The sequence below is a fragment of the Macaca nemestrina genome, chromosome 1, assembly GCF_043159975.1.
Source record: "Macaca nemestrina isolate mMacNem1 chromosome 1, mMacNem.hap1, whole genome shotgun sequence".
NCBI classification, from domain to species: domain Eukaryota; kingdom Metazoa; phylum Chordata; class Mammalia; order Primates; family Cercopithecidae; genus Macaca; species Macaca nemestrina.
The window spans coordinates 230,233,657-230,259,856 of NC_092125.1; the positions used below are offsets into that span (position 1 = coordinate 230,233,657).

General features: G+C 48.3%; 2 protein-coding genes across 7 annotated transcripts in view; one reads left to right on the forward strand and one right to left on the reverse strand.

Annotated features, from left to right (window-relative positions):
• The window catches only part of LOC105496659 (DNA fragmentation factor subunit beta), a 30,116-nt gene extending 22,064 nt beyond the window's left edge, over window positions 1–8,052 (reverse strand). Inside the window, exons 1-2 of one of the 4 annotated variants that reach the window (XR_011606409.1) lie at window positions 7,613–8,052; window positions 6,508–6,634 (exon numbers count right to left, since the gene is read on the reverse strand). Coding sequence is in view for 3 of the 4 variants with exons in the window: in XM_011767185.3 (XP_011765487.2) it covers window positions 6,508–6,634; window positions 7,613–7,726 (241 nt within the window). In the remaining variant the exon portion in view is untranslated. Of the gene's footprint in view, window positions 1–6,485; window positions 6,635–7,612 lie in introns of all 4 variants that reach the window. The other 3 variants (XM_011767185.3, XM_011767187.3, XM_011767186.3) reach the window with 3 other exon arrangements.
• A 60-nt stretch (window positions 8,053–8,112) lies between these two features.
• The window catches only part of LOC105496660 (centrosomal protein 104), a 46,127-nt gene continuing 28,039 nt past the window's right edge, over window positions 8,113–26,200 (forward strand). The window contains exons 1-8 of one of the 3 annotated variants that reach the window (XM_071067483.1): window positions 8,115–8,482; window positions 8,750–8,864; window positions 13,171–13,297; window positions 16,881–17,054; window positions 18,651–18,789; window positions 20,950–21,012; window positions 21,319–21,395; window positions 25,839–26,007. In XM_071067483.1, the coding sequence (XP_070923584.1) occupies window positions 13,185–13,297; window positions 16,881–17,054; window positions 18,651–18,789; window positions 20,950–21,012; window positions 21,319–21,395; window positions 25,839–26,007 (735 nt within the window). In that variant the 5' untranslated portion in view covers window positions 8,115–8,482; window positions 8,750–8,864; window positions 13,171–13,184. Of the gene's footprint in view, window positions 8,483–8,749; window positions 8,865–13,170; window positions 13,298–16,880; window positions 17,055–18,650; window positions 18,790–20,949; window positions 21,013–21,318; window positions 21,396–25,838; window positions 26,008–26,200 lie in introns of all 3 variants that reach the window. The other 2 variants (XR_011606385.1, XM_071067481.1) reach the window with 2 other exon arrangements.

Below are 26,200 nucleotides of genomic sequence, written 5' to 3' on the forward strand. Positions count from 1 at the left end.
GATGGCCACTCTAGCATACAACTTGGCAGTTTCTTTTCTTTATTTTAAGTAACTTTATTGAAATATCATCCACACTCCTTACAATTCACCCATTTAAAGTGTACAATTAAGAGGCCGGGCGCCATGGCTCATGCCTGTAATCCTAGCACTTTCGGAGGCCGAGGCAGGCAGATCACAAGGTCAGAAGATCGCGACCATCCTGGCCAACATGGTGAAACCCTGTCTCTACTAAAAATACAAAAATTAGCCAGGTGTGGTGGTGCATGCCTGTAATCCCAGCTACTCGGGAGGCTGAGACAACAGAATCGCTTGAACCCGGGAGGTGGAGGTTGCGGTGAGCCGAGATCACTCCACTGTACTCCAGTCTGGCAACAGGGCAAGACTCTGTCTCAAAAAAATAAAGTGTACAATTCAATGGGTTTTATTATATTCCCAGAGTTGTGCAGCCACATCCATAGTCAATTTCAGAACATTTTCACCACCTCAAAAAGAAACCTCATACTCTTTAGCTGCCAACCTCCCTCCCCTCCACCCTACCTCCAACCCTAAACAACCACTAATCTATTTTCAATCTCTCTAACATCCCCGTTCTGGAGGTTTCCTGTGAATGGAACCCTACTGCATGTGCGGGCTTCTTGACTCGGCATGGTTTCAAGGCTCGGCCACGCTGTGTTTCATTCCTCTTCATGGTGAGTAATTCCATCGTAGGGAGGTGCCACCCTTTGTTTATCCATGTGTGCATCCTTGGAGACTTGGGTGGTTTCTGCCTTTTGGCTGTTATGAATAAAGCCACTGTAAATGCTCACGGACGAGTTTTGGTGTGGGCGTGTTTTCATTTCTCTTGGGTACATACCTAGGGGTGGGGTTGCTGGGTCATATGGCGATTCTGTGTAATTGTTTGAGACACTATTTTCCACAGCAGCCGCACCGTTTTCCCTTCCCACCGGCGGCGCCTGAGGGTTCCAGCTGCTCCGCATCCTCACCCACGCTGGTTGTTATCCAAGTGGGTGTGAAGTAGCATCTCACGGTGGTTTTGATGTGCAGTTCCCTGATGACTGATGACCTCAAGCATCTTTCCATGTGCTTACCGACCACGTGAATATCTTCCTTGCAGACATTTCTTTCTATTCAGAACTTCCGCCCATGTTTAACTGGGTTATCTTTTCACTATTAAGCTATAAGGATTCTTTATATATTCTTTTTTTTTTTTTTTTTTTTGAGACGGAGTCTCGCTCTGGCACCCAGGCTGGAGTGCAGTGGCCGGATCTCAGCTCACTGCAAGCTCCGCCTTCTGGGTTTAGGCCATTCTCCTGCCTTAGCCTCCCGAGTAGCTGGGACTACAGGCGCCCGCCACCTCACCTGGCTAGTTTTTTGTATTTTTTAGTACAGACGGGGTTTCACCATGTTAGCCAGGATGGTCTCGATCTCCTGACCTCGTGATCCGCCCGTCTTGGCCTCCCAAAGTGCTGGGATTACAGGCTTGAGCCACCGTGCCCAGCCGATTTATATATTCCGATGCAAGTCCCTTATTAGATACATGATTGGCAACTATTTTCTCCTATTCTGTGGGCTGTCTTTTTTTTTTGAGACAGAGTCTTGCTTTGTCGCCCAGGCAGGCTGGAGTGCAGTGTCTTGATCTTGGCTCACTGCGAGTAGCTGAGACTACAGGCGCCCGCCACCTCACCCGGCTAGTTTTTTGTAGTTTTTAGTAGAGACGGGGTTTCACCGTGTTAACCAGGATGGTCTCGATCTCCTGGCCTCATGATCCGCCCACCTCGGCCTCCCAGGGTGCTGGGATTACTGGCGTGAGCCACTGCACCCAGCCTGTGGGCTTTTAGCCTCCTTCATGGTGTCCTTTGAAGCAACAGAGTTCTTAATTTTTCTTTTTTGTTTTTTTTTTTTTTGAGATGGAGACTCACTCTGTCGCCCAGGCTGGAGTGCAGTGGTGTGATCTTGGCTCACTGCAGCCTCCGCCTACTGGGTTCAAGCAATTCTCCTGCCTTAGCCTCCTGAGTAGCTGGAATTACAGGCACCGGCCACCACGCCCGGCTAATTTTTGTATTTTCAGTAGAGGCGGGGTTTCACCATGTTGGCCAGGATGGTCTCAACTCCTGATCTCAAGTGATCTGCCCGTCTCGGCCTCCCAAAGTGCTGGGATTACAGGCGTAAGGGACTGTGCCTGTCCCGAAGTTCTTAATGTTGATGAAGCCCAATTTATCTGTTCTTTCTTCTGCTGCTCATGTTTTTGGTGTCAAATCTAAGAATCCTTTGCCAAATCCAAGGTGATGAGGACTTATCCCTATGTTTTCTTCTAAGGGCTTTATATTTTTAAATTTTACATTTAGGTCTTTCATTTATTTTACTTTTTGTATAAGGTACCAGCTAAGGGTCCAACTTCATTCTTTTGTATGTAAATATGCAGTTGTCCCAGCACCATCTGTTGAAGATACTACTCTCCCCCCTCCATTGAATGGTCCTGGCATCCTGACCATAGATACACAGATTTCTGAGTGCTCTATTCTATTCCATTGATCTATGTATCTGTCCTTGTACCAGTGCCAGTCTTGATTACTGCGGCTTTGTACTAAGTTTTGAAATCAGGATATGTGGGTCCTTCTACTATGTTATTTTTCACGGTTGTTTTGGCTATTCTGGGTCTCTTGCAATTCCATATGAACTATGGATTAGAATTAGCATGTCAGTTTCTACAATGAAACCAGGTAGAATTTTCATAGGGATTGTGTTGAATTTGTAGGTCAATTTGGGGAGTCCCCCCATCTTAACAATGTTAAGTTTTCCAATCCATGAACATGGGATGTTAATCCATTTATTCAAAACTTTAATTTCTTTCAACGACATTTTGCAGTTTTCAAAATATAAATATTACAATTTTTTGTTACACTTATCCTAAGTATTTTATTCTTTTTGACGCCAATGTAAATGGGATTTTTTCTGCTTCATTTTCAGATTGCTCATTGTAAGTATATTTCTATGTTTGCGTATTGATCTTGTATCCTTCAACCTTGCTAAACTTGATGATTAGTTCTAATAGTTTTTTAGTGGATTCCTTAGGGTTTTCTACATACAAGTTCATATGATCTGCAAATAGAGATAGCTTCACTACTTCCTTTCCAATCTAGATGCCTTTTATTTTTCTTGCCTAAATGTCCTGGCCAGACCCTGCAGTACCATGTTAAACAGAAGCAGCAGGAGTGGGCATCCTTGTCTTCAGAAACTAAACACACACCACACAATGCAGCACTGCATGCTTGGGCATTCTCCCCAGAGGAATGAAAACCCACATCCCGCAAAAACCTTTCAAGAGGGCCAGATACGGTGACTCACGCCCATAATCCCAACACTTTGGGAGGCCAAGGCAGGTCGATCGCTTGAGCCTAGGAGTTCAAGGCCACCCTGGGCAACATGACGAAGCCCTGTTTCTCCAAAAAATACAAAAACTAGCGGGGCATGGTGGTGCACCCCTGTAGTCCCAGCTACTCAGGGGCGGAGGTGGGAGGATCGCTTGAGCCCAGGAAGTGAAAGCTTCAGTGAGCTGTGATTGTACCACTGCACTACAGCCTGGGCGACATGGTGAGACCCTGTCTCAAAATAAAACAAGAAAGAAAAAAGAGGCCGGGCGCGGTGGCTCAAGCCTGTAATCCCAGCACTTTGGGAGGCCGAGATGGGCGGATCACGAGGTCAGGAGATCGAGACCATCCTGGCTAACACGGTGAAACCCCGTCTCTACTAAAAAATACAAAAAACTAGCCGGGCGCGGTGGCGGGCGCCTGTAGTCCCAGCTACTCCGGAGGCTGAGGCAGGAGAATGGCGTGAACCCGGGAGGCGGAGCTTGCAGTGAGCTGAGATCCGGCCACTGCACTCCAGCCTGGGCGGCAGAGCGAGACTCCGTCTCAAAAAAAAAAAAAAGAAAAAAGAAAAACCTGCACATAATTGGCCAGAGCAGCTTTATTTGTAATAGTCAAAAACTGGAAACAAACAAAATATCCTTCCACAGGCGAATGGCTGAACGAACTGTGGTAAAACCAAACCATGGAATACTATTCAGCAACGAAAAGGAACGGACTATGGATACACACAACTTAGATGCATCTCAGGAGCCTATGTGGAGTAAAAAAGGCTTATCTCAAAAGGTCACATACTTTATGATTCCACTTACCTAATATTCTTTTTTTTTTTTTTGAGACGGAGTCTCGCCCTGTCACCCGTGCTGAACTGCAATGGGGCACTCTCAGCTCACTGCAACCTCCACCTCCTGGGCTCAAGCGATTCTCCTGCCTCAGCCTCCTGAGTAGCTGGGATTACAAGTGCCTGCCACCACGCCCAGCTATTTTTGTATTTTTAGTAGAGACGGGGTTTCACCATGTTGCCCAGGCTGGTCTTGAACTCCTGATCTCAGGTGATCCACCCGCCTCAGCCTCCCAAAGTGCTGGGATTACAGGTGTGAGCCACCGCGCCCAGTCCCTAATATTCTTTAAAGGGCATAATTATAGACATGGAGAACATATCAGCAGTTGCTACTACGGGCTAGGGATTGGTGGTGGGCAGAGGTAGGCAGGATTATAAAGGGGAGAACCTTGAGTGATGGATGGGAGAGGTCTGTACCTTGACCCTGACACTGGTCACAGGAATCTGCATGGGAAGAAATGACAACAACATGCACATTGCACTAGTGTCAGTGTTCCTGTTTTGATATTGTACCACGATTGTATCTGATGTCCCCTTTGAGGGAAAGGGTAGAGGTACATGGGATCTTCCTATCTGTGCAACTTCCTGGGAATCTATCATTATTTCTAAATAAACAGTTCAGGCCAGGCACGGTGGCTCACACCTGTAATTCCAGCATTTTAGGAGGCCAAGGCAGGAGGACAGCTTGAGCCCAGGAGTGTGAGACTATCCTGGGCAACATGGCGAAACCCCATCTCTACAAAAAATACAAAACAATTAGCCAGGCATGGTAGTGCATGCCTGTGGTCCCAGCTACTTGGGAGGCTAAGGCAGGAGAGGATTGCTTGAAACATGGAGGTTGAGGCTGCAGTGAGCCATCACTGCACTCCAGCCTGGACAACAAAGTCTCAAATATATAAAGAAAATAAAAGTTTTTTGGCCAGGCACAGTGGCTCATGCCTGTAATCCCAGCACTTTGGGAAGCCAAGGTAGGAGGACTTCTTGAGCTCAGGAGTTTGAGACCAGCCTGTGCAACAGAGCAAGACCCCATTTCAATGTTTTAATAAAAGAAAAGAAAAAAAAATTTTTTAAGTCTAACGAGGAGGAGGACTAGTGGTCTCAGGGAAGAGAGGGGGATAAAGCACCAGAGAAAGGAGGGACAGAGAGACAGAGACAGGCAGAGAGAGCCAGAGACAGACAAAGACAGAGACAGACAGAGGAGAGAGCCAGAGACTGAGAGATGCGGGGAGGGACAGAAAGAGCAATGTGCTCTGCTCTCTTTCAACTATGCCCCGAAACGGGAAAGAAAGATAACATCCAAAGGTGAGGCATACCCTGAGCACACCCTGCCCAGCCCCCGCCTCCCGCAGGGGCCACCCCAGGGGACATCACAGTGATACATTTTCTGGCTGCGTCCTCTAAAAGCACAAGGCCCAGTGGAAAAGGGGGCTTGCAACCTTGGAGCACACTCCAGAGGCGTCACCCCTCAATGCTGACAGCGGAGCCCCCAACACTGCAGCCAGGGAGATGGCCACATGGACGTTACTCCTCAACTTCTCTCTTTCTGCTCCTCAGGCCAAGGAGCCAGAGTTCCAGCCCTCAGAGCAGCCATGTCCTTCCTGGGGTACCAGAAGCATCTCCTGGAGCCTAACCTCCTTTGTACAACACTGGCTGACTCTCCCAGGTAAAGGCACATGATGGCGGCTCCCGCCCCAGTGGCCAAAAGCTCTCTTTTACGGGAGTCAAACAAGCGCAGACCTTGGCATTCAGCTGGTTCTGAAAGGCGGGACTTTGTGTCCTGAGGCTTCAATACAGATACCCATAAAGAACCACCTCTCAAAGCAACTGCCCCCCAACATGAGCCCTGAGGACAGCATCTCAGCAAACACCAACCGAGAACAATGTGAGGGCATCCCACGAACCAACACTCCGGCCTTCCAGAAGGGTGCTCAGCCCAGCAGAAAAGAAGGGTGTCTATTCCTGGCCCCACCTTCCCGACGAAACTGTGCAGGCCCCAACCCCAAAGCCCTCCCTCTACTCTTGGGAATTGCTAGGACACCTCAAATGAACGTAAATGAAATTACAAGATTTTTTGAAGAAAAAGACAACCAACCGAACAGCTGAGTTCATGAACCAGAGGACTGAGGACTCTGCCACCTAAGCGATGCTGACCGGTTCTGACTCCAGAGGGCTTCCTCCTTGAGACCCGAGAGTTCACAGTAAGGGGGACCCTTCCCCACCTTGATGGGCACCCGGAGCTAAGCCCCCAGGACCTCCGAGAGTGCCAGCTTCCCGCCCACCTCCAAGGTCCTTGCCACTCACAGCCCTGCCAGGCCTGGCCCGAGGTGAGCAGCACCAGCTCGGCGTTGTCGGGAACGCTGGGGAAGTAGTCTTCGGTGAGCTCCGTGCCATCCTCGTACAGGCACAGCCGGGAGCCGCGCTCAGGGAGCTGCAAGGGCCGGAGAGGCGACAGGAGGAGGAAGGGTCTCAAGACCTCACAAACGACCAGAATGAGCTGTGTTTAAAGAAGCAGGCTCAGGCTGCTGCCTGTATACCACAGCCAAGCCAACGCCCAGGCAAGGACAAGGGAGCCGAGCAAGGGCGCCTGACTGCGGGCCGTTCTAAAAATCGAAGAGTCAGGAAAAACATACAACAGGTGGCGACTGCTGGCTCTGCAGGATTCACCCTTTTAAAATGAGCTCCTGAGGGTACTTCAAATAGAGCCTGTCTTTGACAGCGCGGCCTCCCTGCTACCAGGAGCTGACCACCACCACCCCCAGCACACAGCTGCCAGGGCGGTGCCGGCACACGAAGGAGAACGGTTGGATGCCTCTGTGCACAAGTGTGGCCGGCAGGGGGCACTGTTAATTTGCTGGAGTCTGGTTCCCTGTTACTCTGCACTGGTCAGTTTTAGGCATTTTATGGCAACTCCCACCCAACCCGTACCGACCCCGGCAAAGCACACCTGGTAACCCTAGTACTGGTCCAAAAAAGAAAACCACCCTAGAATAAGGTGACGATTGCAATCCCCAGCTGCGAGGGCTGCAAGGGCCTGCAGAGCCCACCCAGTCAAGGCTTTCATTTTACGCCAGGGGAAGCTGAGGCCGGGCAGGCAGCGCAGCCGTGACCCCGCGTGCCAGCACCTGGCACTCAACCCGGGTTTCCTAGCTCTGATGCAGGGCTGTCCTGCCCGAGCGGTGGGAAGAGGGAAGGGGTGATCCAGGTCGCCCCCCAAGCCCCCTGCGCTCTGAAGCCAGGCTCAGGAACCCCAGGCTGCGGGGGCCCGGGGGCCTAGCGGCTGAGGCGAACGAAAACTACCCGCCCCGGGCGCCGCCCGCACCCTCTGTTTTGGAAGAGGAAAAGCGGCACCTCCTATTCTCCCCACACACCTCCCCGGCCGGCAGTCCCCGCCCAGCCCGGCGGGCACCTGGAAGCGGAGACAGCCCTTGCGCAGCACCTCCTGGCAGCTCCGGCCAGCCACGCCGAACTTCCTCGGGCTGCGCAGGGCCCGCAGCTTCACGCTCTTGGGCTTCTGGAGCATTGCAGATGTGCTCAAGGCCTCTGGGTCCCGCGGGCGGCGGCACCTGCTGGCTGGCTGCTCAGATCCGTCCTCGCCCTGGCCGCAGGGGTCTGCACCTGGTGAGCTCTGCAAGCTGGCACAGGCCGGGCGCGGATCCCGGAAACTACATTACCCAGAAGGCCTGGGAAAAGTGAGGCCCAACGTGGTCTTGTGCGCAGGCGTCGCCTCACGAATACTACATTACCTTACCCAGAAGGCTCGGGAAAGCAAAGGCGCGACACCACCTGGTGTGCCCCAGGTGCCGTGGCCCCGGAAACTACACTACCCCGAGGGCCCGCGAAGCGTGGGGGGGCCTCCCCTTGTGCGCCGGCGCGGCCGGGGACGGGGCGGGGTCGCGCACGCGCAGAGGCCCCGGTCCAGGGCTGGGCTTGGTTGTCATGAGAGCGGCGGCTACGGCCGGGGCGATGGGCAGAGGTTGCCGGGGCTGCTCGTTCCCTGTCACTGCCGCAGCAGCTTGGAGTGCAAGGCGGACTGGGGCGGCGGAGGGGGCGCCCCTTGAGTTGCGTCTGAGGAAGCTGCGGCTGCCGAGGAGGTCCACGAGGGCCGGGGCCGCGGCCGGGGCCGGGGCCGGGGCCGGGACCGGGGCCCGCCCGCCCCCGGGGTCCGGGTGCTGAGGCGCCGCCTGGCCGCTTCCCCGGGCCGCGGCACCGCTGCGACCCAGCCGCCCTCTCCACCGGGGCTGCGGCAGCGCAAGTCGGGGCCGTTCCCTCTGAGCAGGTACCTTCCGGGCCGCTGCGGCGCCGGGCCAGGGCCGGAGTGGGGAGCGGGGCGCGGGCGCCGCGGGGACGCGGTCCCCACCTGGGAGCTGGGTACGAAGCCTGGGTGCGCGGTGCAAGCCCGGACGGTGTGGAGTTAGATTCCGGCTTGCTGTTGCCGAAGAGCCGGCGCGGCCCAGTAGTGCCAGATGCCGGGGAGCGCAGCATGGGTGCTGGGAGCGCCTGCCCCGGCCGAGACGGCCCATTTAGCGTGGAATATTATTTTCAGGTCCGGCTTTTCCTGTTCTGGATGCATAGCACATAGCGGGCCAGTTTCAGATGTGTTCTGCTGAGCAAAACTTTGAGGAAAGTTGCTCTGCCGCTGTAGAGATTAAAGTTTGATGGTTGGTTGTTTTTTGTTTTGGGGTTTGTTTTGTTTTGTTTGCACTTGAGTTTCAGATTTCTCTGAAGCCCTTTCAGTCGCTAAGATGACTTGACCAGAAACCCATAAGCCTTTCAGACAGTCTCACTCTGTCGCCCAGGCTGGAGTGCAATGGCGCGATCTCAGCTCACTGCAGCCTCCGCCTCCCGGGTTCAAGCGATTCTCCTGCCTCAGCCTACCGAGTAGCTGGGACTACAGGCGTCCACCACCACGCCCGTCTAATTTTTTTATTTTTAGTAGAGACGGGGTTTCACCATGTTGGCCAAGCTGGTCTCGAACTCCGTACCTCAAGTACGCCCTCCTCGGCCTCCCGAAGTGCTGGGATTATAGGCGTGAGCCACCGCGCGCGGTCACACTTAAGTCTTCTTAAAAAGATAATCAGAGCCGGGCTTAGTGGCAGGCTCACACAAAAATTAGCCGGGCGTGGTGGCGGGCGCCTGTAGTCTCAGCTACTTGGGAGGCTGAGGCAGGAGAACGGCGTGAACCCGGGAGGTGGAGCTTGCAGTGAGCCTAGAGTGTGCCACTGCACTCCAGCCTGGGCAACAGAGTGAGACTCTATCTCAAAAAAAAAAAAAAAGATAATCAGAAACAAGTTTTGTTTCCCACTCTTGTAACAAAATGGAAGTTGCTACATTGAGTTTCCGCTGAATTTATAGTTAATTGCCTTTTGCCATGCCAGCACTAGGAAAAGCGTAGTGAGGGATGAGACCCCCATGGAATAATCGCTGCTTGGGGAGAGATGTACTCTGGCACTTGTTGGGATGCCGATGACTGTCCCAGGGACAACGGGGATCCCACATGCCTCTGGTGAGGAAGACTAGCCAATAACTGGACGTTCAACAGAGCTTTGCTTCTTCCCAAATTGTTAATGGTGACTTTTATAGAGCCTAACAGTGGCAATCTTCAGTGACACTCCAAGTATCTTATGTAACACTTGAAGGTTTACACAGAGGGTACCCTAGGCTACAACTGGAAGGGCTTTGGGAGGGGGTAAACTGAAAAAGGAATCCTTTTCAAATACCAGACTGAGGTAATAGCATTGTCTCCACAGTGCCCGTGCATTTCTCTTTGCTGGTTCTTAAATGCCAGTACTTTGTTTTAGATTTGTTGGGGGCAGTATAGTATACTGGAAACACCCTTCTGTTTGACAGAAAAGGTCCTATGTTTACGTCTTCGAGCCATAACAGAGAGTGTTGGTTAGGATCAGAGACTAGCCAGGATTGGCGGCTCATGCCTGTAATCCCAACACTTTAAGGTGGGAGGATCACTGAAGGCCAGAGTTCAAGACCAGCCTAGGCAACACAGTGAAACCCCATCCCTACAAAAAAAAAAATTAAGTGGCTGTGCATGGTGACATGTGCCTGTAGTCCTAGCTACTCAGGAGGCTGAGACAAGAGGATCACTGGAGCCCAGGAGTTCATGGTTGCAGTGAGCTATGATCACGCCACTGCAGCAGTACAGCCTGGGCAACAGAACGAGAACCTGTATTAAAAAAAAAAAGAAAAAATGGGGCCGGGCATAATGACTGATGCCTGTAATCCCAGCACTTTGGGAGGCCGAGGCGGGTGGATCACCTAAGGTCAGGAGTTCAAGACCAGTGTGGCAAACATGGTGAAACCCCATCTCTACTAAAAATATAAAAATTAGCTGGGTGTGGTGGTGTGCACCTATAATACTGGCAACTTGGGAGGCTGAGGCTGGAGAATCACTTGAGCCCAAGAGGCAGAGGTTGCAGTGAGCCAAGATCGCGCCACTGCACTCCAGCCTGGATGACAGAGTGAGACCCCCTCTCAAAAAAAAAGAAAAAAATTGGAGACTGGAACCCAACAGCTTGAGCACAAGAGCTATTTTCAAGGTGGGATAGGGAGTGACAGGCCCTGCCCTTAAAGATGATGTAAGGGACCTGGCATGGTGGCTCATACCTGTAATCCCAGCACTTTGGGAGGCCAAGGCAGGGAGATTGCTTGAGGCCAGGAGTTCGAGACCAGCCTGGCCAACATAGCAAAACCCCATCTCTACTAAAATACCAAAAAAAAAAAAAAAAAAAAATTAGCCAGGCATGGTGGCACATGCCTGTAATCCCAGCTACTTGGGAGGCTGAACCACAAGAATCACATGAACCGGGAGACAGAGGCTGCGGTGAGCCAAGATCACGCCACTGCACTCCAGCCTGGGCGACAGAGTGATACTCTGTCTCAGAAAAGGATAGAAAGATGATGAAAGGATTGGAGGGCTTCAGAGCTGAAGGGTATTAACTTAGAGCTTTGATTGTTTGGCTGGACTTCAGAATTCAGGACAAGAAGTGAGGGTCAGGGGAGAGTGGGCTCATTGATCCGTAGATGGGGAGCCCACCAAGAGCTCTGGAGGTGGGACATGGATGGAGATGACTAGAGCTGGGTCTGAAGTGCATTCACACAACAGGAGCTTAGGACTTGTCTGAGGGAGGTGCTCCAGGTGAGGACACCAGGCAGCTGCTGTCTAGAAAAGACAGTGGGATCCGAAGGAAGGGTAGGCCTGATAAGACCTGGCACACCGCTGGGTGGGGAGTGGATGAAGACAGATGCTGTGGCCAAGGGAAAAGTACCTCTGGGCTCAGAGCCCGAGCGACCCAGAAGTGCTAGGTCACGAGGAAGGAGGAGCCATGGGCTGTGCGTTTCTGGCATAGGGTGCCGGGAGTACAGGTGTGACTGTGCAGCTAACAGTGGGTTGAATCACACTCATCCTTTCAAAATTCTTTTTTTTTTTTTGGTCTTTTTAGAGACAGGGTCTCACTATCTTACCCAGGCTGGTCCCGAGCTCCTGGGCTCAAGTGATCCTCCCACCTCGGCCTCCCAAAGTGCTGAGATTATCGGCGTGAGCCACCACACCCAGCCTCATCCTGTTTTGGGGGGCTTTTTAAAAATTATTTTCTGGGTTGGTTTAGTTTTGTTTTCGTTTAATATACAGTAACGTCTTGCAGTGAACTTTGTGCAAAAAATAACTAGGATCTCAATGTCATTCTATTCTAGTGCTTTTGTTCATACATTCCAAAAAACATCAGCAATAATGCCAGCCAAGAATTAATATATTGAAGTGGTCCTCCTCAAATTCTCAATGAAAGTAAAAGAAAGATCTAGATCATGCATCAAACATGTCAAAATACGTAAAGTTTTACTTGGGGGTATGTTTATATGTTACCTCCTATTGGGAATTTCAGTTAATAGTTTATCTTATCCCAGATAACTTCTAATGGAGTCTTCTTTATCCTAGTTTAGTGAGGAGCCTTTTTTTGTTTTCCTGATGATTTAGACCTAACCCAAATTGGCTTACTTAGGAAGAATCTGACTGGCTTAGTAACTGAAAAGTAACCCAGAGTCCCCGAGCAAATTGGGCTCAATGTCCTGTGAGTCAGTCCCTCAGCCTGACTCTGCATGAACGTTTTTGTACTTAATACGCCTGCCTGTCATTCCTGCTCTTCCCTCTGCTCATACGCATTCATTTCGCAGTTGTTAGGCTAGCGCCTACGTTGCCTTTTCCCCCTTGTTGTTGTATCACTAATTAATGTACTGGTTCTATTCGTTTCCTAACTAATAGAAATATATTTGTGTTTATATTCTAGAGAAAAACTATTTTTGCCATAACAAAATATAAACTAGATGGCTTAAAACAACAGAAATTCATTCTGGAGGCTGTGTGGGCAGGGCTGCACTCTCGCTCTGGAGGATGGGAGGATCCCTCCTGGCCTCTTCCTAGCCTTGGGTGCCTGCTGGCCGCCCTCGCCTGTCCTCAGCTGTGCTCGGCAGGCCCGCTTAGAGATGCGTCGCTCCGGTGCCTGCCTCTGTCGCCACATGGTGCTCTCCCTTTGTGTGGCTGTGTCTCTTCCCTTCTTCTTAAAAGTCACATTGGATTGGGCCCACCCCGAGGACCTTGTTTTAACTAGATCACACCTACAAAGACCCTATTTTCAAATAAGGTCACATTCACAGGTACCACAGGTGGAACTTTAACGTATCTTTTTGGGGAACACCATCCACAACACTGGTCAAACTTTTTGGACACATGTTTGGGAAAAGTCAAGATAACTTAAAAGATACCTTAAACAGAGTCAGAAGTATCTATACAAAGTGTTTAACAAAAAAAAAAAAAAAAAGACTCAAAGAGATGGGAAAATTCTGAATACTTAGTGCATTATTGTGTGTGTCAGCAAGGCATGAACTAACCCTTTAAATGTTCATGTGTTTGTGAATTCCTGTGTTTTAAAGAAATCTTTCCTGCTCTCTTATAAACAGCCCAAACGCGCAGAATGCCCCACAAGATTGGATTTGTTGTCGTCAGCTCATCTGGACACGAAGACGGCTTCAGTGCCCGGGAGCTCATGATCCACGCACCGACCGTCAGTGGGTGGCGCTCACCTAGGTGAGGGCTGGACGGGGTGGGGCCTGGGCTGGGAGTCGGCCCCGGGTCCCTGAGGAGGGCACAGGGGCTCCTTTCATTCAAAGCCTCCAATTTTACTATCACTCGGACATCAGGACCGAGGATGTCAGCGTGCGGTGCAGTGTCAGGCATCTCTTTCTGTTTATATTTTTAAATGAAATGTGTTGACCCTCTTTCACTTATAACATTCGCTCACACTCCCTGAAGAAAATGTGCAGATGTGGAGAAGGAAGAGAAATGAGGCCCTGTAATTGTCTAACCGTATTCCCTGATCACACGCTGGGCTGCACATTCTCATCAAGTTTCTGTGCAGAGATGGCGCGTGCAGCTTTGTTTGCTTTTACAGTTGGGCTCCTGTGATGAAAGAGTGTGTGGCTAACTGCTTTTATATGACACCAAGCTTTAACCAAAATAACTGCTTTTATATGACGCCAAGCTTTAACCAAAATAACTGCTTTTATGTGACACCAAGCTTTAACCAAAATAACTGCTTGTGTATGCTTTTATACACAAAAGATTGTGCCTTTCACATTTCTCTTAAACACGCGTATACTTTTGTTAAAATGTTCAGTTGGGTACAGTGGCTCCTGCCTGTAGCCCCAGCTACTCAGGACGCTGAGATAGGAGGATCCCTTGAGCCCAGAAGTCCAAGGCTGCCATGAGCTATAACAGTCACTGCACCCCAGCCTGAGCGACCCAGGAAGACTCTGTCTCAGAAAAAATGTTCATTAGATGAGTGTTTTGCTTGATTATTTTCCTAAAACATTTAAGTCTTTTTGCCTCTGCTGCTTTGGTCTTTACACCTGAGCCCCTTCATGCACTCACTTGGCATCTGCCCTCCGCCCTCAGTCATGTGATTAAAAATCCACTTCCACCCATCCCACCTCGTCAGCTCTGTGCTCTTCATGACTTGCTTTCAAGCCTGAGAAGTTACTATTTATTCCTAACTCATGAATGCGTAAATATGTATGGCATTTTAAATTCAATGATGTAATTGTGTCTTGCTTTTATTCAGAAGACATGTTGCTGAAAATTGAATGTAAATCTCATTTAAAATTAAAACATATTTTCCTTTTGGGGTTTTTGAGGAGACGCAACAAATAAGACCCCCTGTCCCTGCATTTCCCGGAAGTGAGTTCTGAATGAACAGAAATGAAGCAAGAGTCAAGCAGAAAGGGCCAGACAGCACCTTTGTCACCCATGGAGCTGGGATTGCAGGCAAGCCAGCATCCTGATACTGCCCTGGCCGGGGCCGATGCACTGCCCGTGCAGGCAGCATTAACAGGGTCCAACCTATGGCTGGAGGGCAGGAGGAGGAGCACACCCACGGGGGCAGCCCAGCGCTCCGCGCTCTCCTCCCAGACTCCCCGTGAGCCTGCTCATGCCTCTCCCAGGCAGCAGCATCCCCTCTGCAGAGGTCCTGTACGCTCACTGTACTTGTTCCGTGTTTATATGGGGATTGAAGGTTCTCGAGTATACGCCCAGCCACGGTTTTTGGTAATAGAAATCACACCCATATGGTTCTCTTGTGCGTTGACATGGTATTGCTTTAAAGGGCATAACCTACACTCACTTCAGTAACATGCTTTCAGAGGACGTACCTAAGAAAAGGATCCATGTGCCCTTGGTCACCACAGACTCCCACTGGGTTTGGCTCGGGGTCTCTTGACTTCCCTGAGGTCAGGCACATCGCAGAAAGACAAAGGAGGATACCCTGAAGCCTAGCCTCCCAACGGCAGGACAAGGCGCCCTGTTACCACAGGTCAGAGAGAATGTGGGACCCTCTACATCAGAGCTCAGGGCATAGATTGATGCAGCTCCAGGAGAGACACTGAAGTGAGGTTAAAGAGATCCAGGGAGACCCCCAGTGCCATTTGTGTGACCTCAGAATTCAGAGAGCCTAAACCCTTCAGAGCAAGACATTTTTCCAAGAAAGCATAAAGTTTGCACCAACCGTAGCCTCTGGGCCTCCATTTTTTTGGTTGTCAAATTATTTTTATTTTTAAAAATCTGTATCTGTCAATTTATCTTGAAAGGACAAATATATACTAGCCTTTTTAACTGTGAGGTTTCTTGAAAGGTATTTTTGATTCGTCTCTAAACTGTTGATCAGCTGCATTTGAGTAGCTAAATCATAGGCCCATTTTGGAAGGATTTTTAAAAGTACAATCCTACATCACTCAATCATGGGGACATTCTGAGAAATGTATCATCAGTCGATTTCATCAAACACCTGGAGTGCCCTGAAACCCAGGTAGTACAGCCTACTCTACACACCTAGGCTCTGTGGCATAGCCTATTGCTCCCGGGCTGCAAACCTGTACAGCACGTGACTGAGCTGAACACGGTAGCGAGTATAACACAGTAGGTATCTGTATATCTAAAAATAGAAAAGCTAAGTCAAAATACAGTGTTGTCATCTTATGGGACCACTGTCTCACGCAGTGCATGACTGTATACTTCAAAGCTTTGCTGGTTGTCTTGCTTCTCTTTAAATAGTTTTGGAGTTTTGTTTTTTTTTTAATAAAGATTTTTAAATAATAGATTACTTATTGTCCTTATGTTCAGATAATCTCACCAGAAATGATAATTTATGTGCCCTGCATTTAACTATCTAAAGCAGCACTTTACTGACATGAAAGACTAAAGAATTTCATTTCAAAGTTGCTCGGTTTCCCAGTTTGTGCCAGCTGCCCTCCTGCCCCAAATGTGCCTCTCTTGAGCCTTTGCATTTTTGGAAGCAATGTAGGGTCTTTGCTGACTGCTGTGATTCTCTACCCAATTCTTAGTTTTTTAATATGTTATGTCACTTCTGGGCTGGCCACAGGGGCTCACACCTGTAATCACAGCAGTTTGGGAGGCCGAGGGGAGAGGATCCCCTGAGCCCAGGAGTTCAAGACCAGCCTGGTCAAAGTTTTAGCCAGGCACAGTGGCACATGCCTGTGGTCCCAGCTCCTCAGGAGGCTGAGGTAGGAGGGTCACTTGAGCCCAGGAGATCAAAGATGCAGTGAGCCATAATCACACCACTGCAGCCTGGGGGACAGAGTGAGACCTTGTCTAAAAAAAAAAAAAAAAGTTATGTCACTTTTGAGCAAAGGTAGAAGCTCCAGCACGGGCCATACCATAGGCTTCTCTCCCTAGACCACTATGCGTGAATGGCAGGCACTCCTTCAATATTGAAACCTTGGGGCCCTTAAGCATTTGAGTTCCCGTGGAAGATCCTTTGGCTCCATCCTGCCCACTAGTGCCACCTCGTAAGATTGATTTATCTTATGAAAAACTTCAGGTTTCATATCAGACCATTTACTAGCTACCAAGAGTATGATTCCTATAGGGTTACAGGCAGCTCAAGTCAAATTTTTAATCCCAAGCTTCAGCTCCAACATGACAAGCTCGAGAGAACGGGAATCATGTCGCAGGCAACTTTGTACCATCACTACCTACAGACTGTCCAGTTCAAAGTGGGTGTGTGGTTAATGCTTCTTACCTGCAAGAATGAGATGCTAGCATCTAGAAACCCTCTGGAGGAATTGTTCAGAAAAAATAAAAATGTGTTTGCTTTCAGATTTTGCCAATTTCCACAAGAAATTGTCCTTCAAATGGTGGAGAGATGTCGAATAAGGAAACTACAGTTACTTGCTCACCAGTATATGATTTCAAGTAAAATTGAGTTCTACATTAGTGAAAGCTTACCTGAATATTTTGCACCCTATCAAGCAGAGCGATTTCGAAGACTTGGGTAAGAATGAAATATAAATGTATAGTGGCGGCTTTTAGACTAATCTACCTGAAAGCTCTTTTTTTTTTTTTTTGAGATGGAGTCTCACTCTGTCGCCCAGGCTAGAGTGCAGTGGTACAATCTTGATGCACTGCAACCTCCGCCTCCAGGATTCACAACATTCTCCTGCCTCAGCCTCCGGAGTGGCTGGGACTACAGGCGCCCGCCACCATGCCCGGCTAATTTTTTGTGTTTCTAGTTGAGACAGGGTTTCACTGTGTTAGCCAGGATGGTCTTGATCTGACCTTATGATCCTCCCGCCTTGGTCTCCCAAATTGCTGGGATTATAGGCGTGAGCCCCCGCGCCAGGCCCTGAAAGCTCTTAAAGATGAATTGTCCCTTAACTTTTGGTCCTATGTTATATACTTCTATTTGGTTCAAGAGTACATAATTTCTTAACACCTGCCTCTTATTGAACATGCTTAAAAAGCAGCGTTATGATTTCTATGAATTCTTCTGTTCAACTCTACTTTTCAGATGTAGAAATTTTCTTAAGAATACTAATTAGATGACCAATCTGGCCAACATGGTGAACTGTGTCTCTGCTAAAAATACAAAAATTAGCCGGGCGTGGTGGCGAGTGCCTGTAATCCCAGCTACTTGGGAGGCTGAGGCAGGAGAATTGCTTGAACCCGGAAGGCAGAGGTTGGAATGAGCCAAGATCGCGCCACTGCGCTCCAGCCTAGGTGACAGAACCAGACTCCGTCTCAAAAAAAAAAACAAGAACACTAATTAGAATTTGAGTTCTAGGGGGTTTTCCTAGGTTTTTCATTCTAGACTTAGCTTTTATTCAAACCTATTGATCCTGCGTAGGGGTAGTCTAGCTTTAAAAAATAAAACAATAAAAATAAATAAGCCTCTTGAGTTCAATCAGAGCAGGGGGCAGTTTTACTGAACAGCACATTTTCAAATCAGCGTTTTTTTTTTTTGTTTTTTTTTTTTTTGAGACAGAGTCTCGCTCTGTAGCCCGGGCTGGAGTGCAGTGGCCGGATCTCAGCTCCCTGCAAGCTCCGCCTCCTGGGTTTACGCCATTCTCCTGCCTCAGCCTCCCGAGTAGCTGGGACTACAGGCGCCCGCCACCTCGCCCGGCTAGTTTTTTGTATTTTTTAGTAGAGACGGGGTTTCACGGTGTTCGCCAGGATGGTCTCGATCTCCTGACCTCGTGATCCACCCGTCTCGGCCTCCCAAAGTGCTGGGATTACAGGCTTGAGCCACCGCGCCCGGCCTTTTTTTTTTTTTTTTTTTTGAGACGGAGTCTCGCTCTGTCGCCCAGCCCAGGCTGGAGCGCAGTGGCGCGATCTCGGCTCACTGCAAGCTCCGCCTCCCGGGTTCACGCCATTCTCCTGCCTCAGCCTCCCGAGTAGCTGGGACTACAGGCGCCCACAACCGCGCCCGGCTAATTTTTTGTATTTTTAGTAGAGACGGGGTTTCACCGTGGTCTCGATCTCCTGACCTTGTGATCCGCCCGCCTCGGCCTCCCAAAGTGCTGGGATTACAGGCGTGAGCCACCGCGCCCGGCCAAATCAGCGTATTCTTCAGTTGTGTTTTGTTTTTCAGCTACGTGTCTCTCTGTGATAATGAAAAGACAGGTTGCAAAGCCCGGGAACTAAAATCAGTTTATGTGGATGCAGTAGGACAATTTCTTAAACTGATTTTTCACCAAAACCATGCCAACAAATACAACATATATAATCAGGTAAGATGCATGCAGCTTTGCCTTCGATCCTGCCCCTACCTTCTTTGTGGGATTATGTGGTCACATATCTTTTCTTAGATGCATTTTCAAGATGATCTTATAAGAGAGGATCTCTTCTGGGAGACTGCTGAGCTCTCTGAGCTGTGCTGTCTGATCCAGCAGCCTCTGGGCACACGTGGCCAGTGCCTACCACGAACTGGCCTAGTGCCCAGAGCTGCTGCCAGCATCACCAGACAGTGGGCTTCAGAGACTCAGTACAAAAGGAGAATGCAAAACAGTTCATGAGAACTTTTATGTCAATTGTATGTGATGAAATGATAATATTTTGGATATGTTGTGTTAACCTATATTATTAAAGTTAATTGCATTTTTTAATTTTTTAATGTGCCTACTTAACCTTAATAACACATGTGGCTCACATCCTATTTGTGTAGGACAGCACAGTTCTAAATAAACCCTCCCAACGTGCACGAGGTAAAGCCCCTAGTAAAAATTGCGGACACATGAATGTTGCGTGTAATCCAGAATCTCTCCAGCTCCAATCCGCTGATTCTTCATCTCTTCCTTCCTCCCTCCCTTTCTTTCCTTTTCTTTCTTTTTCTCACATGATTAGTGTAGTAGAAATCAGTTGTGTCCAAAGCAATCTTGTTAATTAGCACAAGTATTTACAACTCTCCCTGCCCCTTCCAAGAGGAATGCGAGCACCCAGCAAATCAAATCTCTAGACCAAGCGGGTGAGCTGGACCAGAGAGCAAAGGTCCAGTTAAGCTGCCTGGTGCCTTCCGCATGACACGCCAGGAAGCCAGAAGAATGATTGTTTTTTTTTTTGTTTTGTTTTTGTTTTTGAGACGGAGTCTCGCTCTGTCGCCCAGGCTGGAGTGCAGTGGCCGGATCTCAGCTCACTGCAAGCTCCGCCTCCCGGGTTTATGCCATTCCCCTGCCTCAGCCTCCCGAGTAGCTGGGACTACAGGCACCGCCACCTCGCCCAGCTAGTTTTTTGTATTTTTTAGTAGAGACGGGATTTCACCGTGTTAGCCAGGATGGTCTCGATCTCCTGACCTCGTGATCCGCCCATCTCGGCCTCCCAAAGTGCTGGGATTACAGGCTTGAGCCACCGCGCCCGGCCAGAAGAATGATTGTTAACCCTCTTCCTTCCTCTCCCCACCTGCATGTGTTGACCAGCAATGACCTGGCTAAGTAGTTGGTCTACAGTGGTTGGGGGTGCAGGATGGAAAAGTGACTCCCCACCTCAGGTGAGACTTACCGACTTGGATATTCTGAGCTGTGTTAACTTTTCATCGTCTAAGTTCCCAAGATCCTTCAAAGATGAGCTCCATACTGAATCTCAAGTGAATGTCTTTTTTTTTCTCTTTTTTTTTTTCTTTTTTTTTTTCTTTTTTTTTTTCTTTTTGAGACGGAGTTTCGCTCTTGTTGCCCAGGCTGGAGTGCAATGGCGCAATCTCAGTTCACTGCAACTTCTGCCTCCCGGGTTCAAGCGATTCTCCTGCCTCAGCCTCCCGAGTAGCTGGGATTACAGGCATGCACCACCACACCCAGCTAATTTGGTATTTTTAGTAGATACGGGGTTTCTCCGTGTTGGCCAGGCTGGTCTCGAACTCCCGACCTCAGGTGAACCTGCTGTCTCAGCCTCCCAAAGTGGTGGGATTACAGGCGTGAGCCACCGCCCCCAGCTAGAACATCCTTTAAATGGTTAAAATAACCATTTGGTTAAGCATTAGAATACTAACTTACATAATTTATTTAAAATTCTTTGTTAATTATTAAAAATTCTTTACATTAGCATAACATTTTAACAACTAATACACTTTGATATACATCATCCCATTTGATAACAGTATAGGTCAGTTTGTTATAAAGGAGTTAAGTCCAGCCTGGGCAAAATGGTGAAATCCTATCTCTGTAAACAAACACAAAAATTAGCAGGGCATAGTGGTTCACACCTATAGTCCCAGTTACTTGGGTGGCTAAGGTGGGGGAATCACTTGAGCCCGGGACGTCCAGGCTGCAGTAAGCAATGATCACACCACTGCACTCCAGCCTGGGTGACAGACGAGACCCTGTCTCAAAGTATGTAAATAAAGGGGTTAAGTCATTTCAAACATTGTATATTTAATTTCTGTTAATTTAACACTTTCTTAGGTTGCTTTGGTTGCCATAAATATCATTGGAGACCCTGCAGATTTCAGTGATGAAAGCAATACTGTAAGTTTGGAAAGTTTTAATTCCTAAGGAAGTAAATGTATTTCTAACTGGAGGGGGTTGTTTATTTTCACCCAAAAAAAAGTATCATTTTTATAATCTGCATAAAATTGACTAGTGAATAACTTTCAAATGATTTTTAGGAGCTATAGCATATTAAACTTTTATTTAACAGTTTTAGCTGTCCCTCCGAAAGAGGAGGATCACTGAACCTTGTTGACAGCTTTATATGAAATAAGTCTTGTAGTTAAGGTTTTGTGCTGTTCCTCTTTCTCTCTGAGACACTAAGCAGCTGTTTTGCTCCCAAAGGCCTCTCGAGAGAAGTTGATTGACCACTACCTTGGGCACAACAGCGAGGACCCTGCTCTAGAAGGAACTTACACCAGGTAAGAGTCCTGCTCCCCAGCAATGAACTTCTGTTACTTTCCTCAGAATCGTGAAAGGGTCCGTCATTTCCAAAGGATTATGGACTTGGAGCCTCTAAATTCAGTGTAGAGCTGGATAAGCCACTGATTGGATTGTCTGAAAATTACATAAAGATTAAGGTCACTGTTTTGTTTAGCACACCTTCATTTATTTTTTCCCTTTTTTTTTTTTTTCTCTCTTGAGACAGAATTTCACTCTTGTTACCCAGGCTGGAGTGCAATGGCACCATCTCGGCTCACTGTAACTTCTACCTCCTGGGTTCAAGCACTTCTCCTGCCTCAGTCTCCCGAGTGGCTGGGATTACAGGTGCCCGCTACCATACCCAGGCTAATTTTTTGTATTTTTAGCAGAGATGGGGTTTCATCATGTTGGCCAGGCTGCTCTCGAACGCCTGACCTCAGGTGATCCACCCGCCTCAGCCTCCCAAAGTGCTGGGATTACAGACTTTAGCCACCGCACCCAGCCACACACCTTCATTTACTCCCCAGCAGAGACTACTTCCTTTCTTGTATTCAGATATTACTAGAAGTTTCCTAAAATGCATTTAAACAAAGATCTGTCAGCCATCCTTTGATATTTTATCAGCACAAGCAAATTCATGGTAAAAATCAAAGATATTAATTGACCTAGGTTATCAGTTCTATAGACATCACCTTACGGCCTCCTCAAAAGTTTAGAGGAGTGAAAACTATGTATCACATAGGTTTTTAACAACACAATTTTTACCAATCCCTCTCTACCCATTAAAAATATTTTTTCTCACTGCTAAGTTTAGCTAAAAAGAAAAAAAAGAAAAAAGGATACGGGGAAAGTTCTTCATGTTAACAATTGTAGGCTGGGTGTGGTGGCTAACGCCTGTAATCTTACTACTTTGGGAGGTCAAGGCAGGAGGACTGCTTGAGATCAGGGGTTTGAAACCAGCCTGGGTAACATGGCAAAACCCCATGTCTACTAAAAATACAAAAATTAGCTGGGCCTGGTGGCACGTGCTTGTAGTCTCAACTACTCAGGAAACTGAGGCAGGAAGACTGCTTGAGCCGAAATCATGCCACTGTATATCAGCCTGGGTGACAGTGAAACCCTGTCTCAAAAAAAAAAAAAAAAAAAAGTATACATATTTTTCTGCTGCTGTTGCCGCTTCCCCTTTTTTTTAGCAGTGTAAGGACCGGGGGTGAATCTACCTTTGGAGAGCTAAAGGGCCCCACTGCGCCATCCTCGGTCACCCTGTCTGTCCTGGGCACCTCTTTGGGACGGTGGCTCCCTTGCCACCTACCTGCTGTGGATGACAATGAGGGGACTCCATTCCAGAGGTGCCTGGTCTAAAGAAAAGAAGGGAAGGGCTGGCATAGTTGCCGCAATGAGACAAAAGAGGAATTGAAATGTTTTTTAGGCCAGGCATGGTGGTGCACACCTGTAATCCCAGCACTTTGGGAGGCCGAGGTGGGCGGATCACTTGAGGTCAGGAATTCAAGACCAGCCCGGCCAACATGGTAAAACTCCTTCTCTACTAAAAACACGAAAATTGGCTGAGTATGGTGGTGCACACCTGTAGTCCCAGCTACTCCGGAGGCTGAGGCAGGAGAATCCCTTGAACCTGAGAGATGGAGGTTGCAGTGAGCCGAGGTCACGCCACTGTACTACAGCCTGGAGGACAGAGCAAGACTCCATCTCAAAAAAAAAAAAAAAAAGTTTTTTAAAAATAAAGAGGAATCCCAAATAATCCTTGGTTCTTCTCTGACAGCAGCTTCCCAATAAAGATCAACTTTTTAAACTTTAATAGAAATTTCAAATTTGTCTGCAACGTTTGGTGTAATTTCACTTTTACCCGCATACAGACTGCTCGCATAAAGTGATTTAATTCTTGATCCAGGCTCTTCTATTTGTACACAATGTGGATCAGATTTTCTCTGCAGTTGCTCAGGAGCCACGTGCGATTTGCTGAGTGTGCACTGGTGGACAGCGAGCCTTCCCTCCTGCAGAGGCTGCCCCACTTCCCCACAGGCTTGGTGCAGACCAGAGCTGTCACAGACACTTGTGAGTGTGGAGTGCTTAGAGAGTAGAGGCTATTCATATAATGTCTATAAAAAAAATAACAGCAGCCTCTCAGTCTCTCCCTCAGATGCCTCCTTTGCCTAATAGAAAAATCACAGTACTCTTCCCATCCTTCAAGCTGGGGATTGGAAGCACTGTGGGGAATGAGCGCTGAGAGTGGATGGCTGCCTCCCTCCTGCCAGCCTCGCCACAAGGACCACGGCTGGGACTCTGCCCTTACTGAAGCAAGTGCAGCAGGGCAGGAACAACCAAACTGATTAAGTCTTTAGTGTCTCAGTGTCTCCAATAAAGCTGCTTTCTGTCATTTTGATTTAGACTTTAAATCTGTTGCCTTAATCCAATTAGCCGGGTGGGATGGCAGGCTGTGGTTTGCCTGTCCTGCCCCACGCCCGGGGTTTTATGAAGGCTAAGTGCAAGGGCTGGGAAAAGCTGTGTAACTGGCATGTGCGGGCCTGTGCCGGACGTGGAATCCGGTCATTGCCACTGGGGGTTCTCTACCGAAGTGGGTAGACGGCACCCCACGCTGCTGCTGAATCAACAGGAGCTGGGACTGGGTGCCACAGGACATGATGTTTGCTTTGAAGGATTTTTACAATCAAATGAAGTCTTTGTGTTCATCTCTGGGACAGCAAGGCAACGTGACTTAGAGTGTCACATGTGTTACACTAAAAATAGTTAATGTGATCTTGTAGACACCCCAAAATGTTTCGCCGTTTAGTCATCCCTGGGATCAGATACAGTTCAGAGCTGCTGGTGCCGTCCCAGCCACCAGCCTGTGGTGCTGCTGTGAGCAAAATACCGTGACCTCAAGGGTGGGGAGATGCCAGCAGGGGCTGTGAGTACTTAAAGGGGGCCTATTCCCATACCCCACTTGAATTCATTATAATACAGATTCACCAACTACACTTTTATGACAAATGTTTTCCTTAAAACGTACCTGTCTCGAAGGATGTTCAAGTCACCGTAAGCAGCTGGCTTGTTTAATGGGTTTGATACAGCAGCTGGGACACTTCAATCCTCGTCCTCTAGTAAGGTTTTGTTGCTTGGTGAGACTAGCTTTGTTGTTTACATTCTAGACCCTACCTAGAGCTCAAAAGGAGGAATAGAGGTCATATTTAATCAGAAATGAGTTATTCAGGTGGCTACAAAAGATCGCTTATTGCTGAAGGAATGTTTCTGATCTCCTCTAGGACATAGTGGTTGACACCATACAACTTAACCCTTTGAGTAAAACCTCAGTGGTAGCAATTCTTAACCTATCATGTTCATCAAAAATACTGTGATGTTGGCTGGGTACAGTGGCTCACACCTGTAATCTCAGCACTTTGGGAGTCCGAGATGGGTGGATCACCTGATGTCAGGAGTTCAAGACCAACCTGGCTAACATGCGAAACTCCATCTCTATTAAAAATACAAAAAATTAGCCAGGCGTGGTGGCACACGCCTGTAGTCCCAGCTATTTGGGAGGCTGGGGCATGAGAATAGATTGAACCCAGGAGGCAGAGGTTGCAGTGAGCCCAAGATCATGCCACTGCACTCCAGCCTGGTCAACAGAACAGGACTCTGTCTCAAAGAAAAAAATACAGGCTGGGCGCAGTGGCTTACACCTATAATCCCAGCACTTTGGGAGGCTGAGACTGGTGGATCACTTGAGGTCAGGAGTTTGAGACCAGCCTGGCCAACATGATGAAAATGTGTCTCTCCTAAAAATACAAAAGTTAGCCAGGTGTGGTGGCACACACCTGTAATCCTAGCTACTCAGGAGGCTGAAGCAGGAGAATCGCCTGAACCCAGGAGGTGGAGGTTGCAGTGAGCCGAGATTGCGCCACTGCACTCCAGCCTAAGCAACAGAGTGAGACTCTGCCTCCAAAAAAAAGAAAAGAAAGAAAAAATACTGTGGTGTTATAAAATACGGTGCCTGGACTCCATTTTGGGCCCGCTAGTCACATTTCTTAGGGTGGGACCTGGTCATCCATTTGTTTTTGGTTTCATTTTTGTTCTTCTCCTTGTTCTGCAGTTGATTCACATTCACCGTCCTATTCCCAGGGCCCACAACGAGGTGAGGCCCAAAGTCTGCACTCTGAGCAAATGCACTGAAGGCTCAGATGCCCTGAAGTGCAGTTTGGTTCATGGTCAAGAGCATGAGCTTTGGAGTCAGAAAGACCTGCTTGCAATTAGGAGCTCTGTGACCTGAGGCCCGTTACTTCTCTGAGACCCATTTTCTCCTGCAGGAAATGCTCTGTGAACCATGATGGGGCGCGGTAGGGAGGGGCATTTTCTCAACTGTGCATCTTCAGCACAGAACTCCTAGGGCTTGACATTATCTCTAAAATATACATTTCTTCCCTTAGGAGATCTGACTATATTTCTCCGCTAGATGACTTAGCTTTTGATATGTACCAAGATCCAGAAGTTGCACAGATTATACGAAAATTAGATGAAAGAAAACGGGAAGCCGTCCAAAAGGAACGCTATGATTATGCCAAGAAACTAAAACAAGCTATTGCTGATTTGCAAAAGGTATGGCTTTTGGAGAAAACAGTTCCTAATTTATGCCTGTAATAGGTTTTATGTATACTTAGAATAACTACATGGTAAAAGAAACCGGTTACTAAAAGCTGTGAAGTTAGTGTGAGTTCAGAGATCTCAGCAAAATAAAGTTATGGAGACAGATAAGCACTTTAAAAATGTAAATGGAAGCAGAAGCTTTACC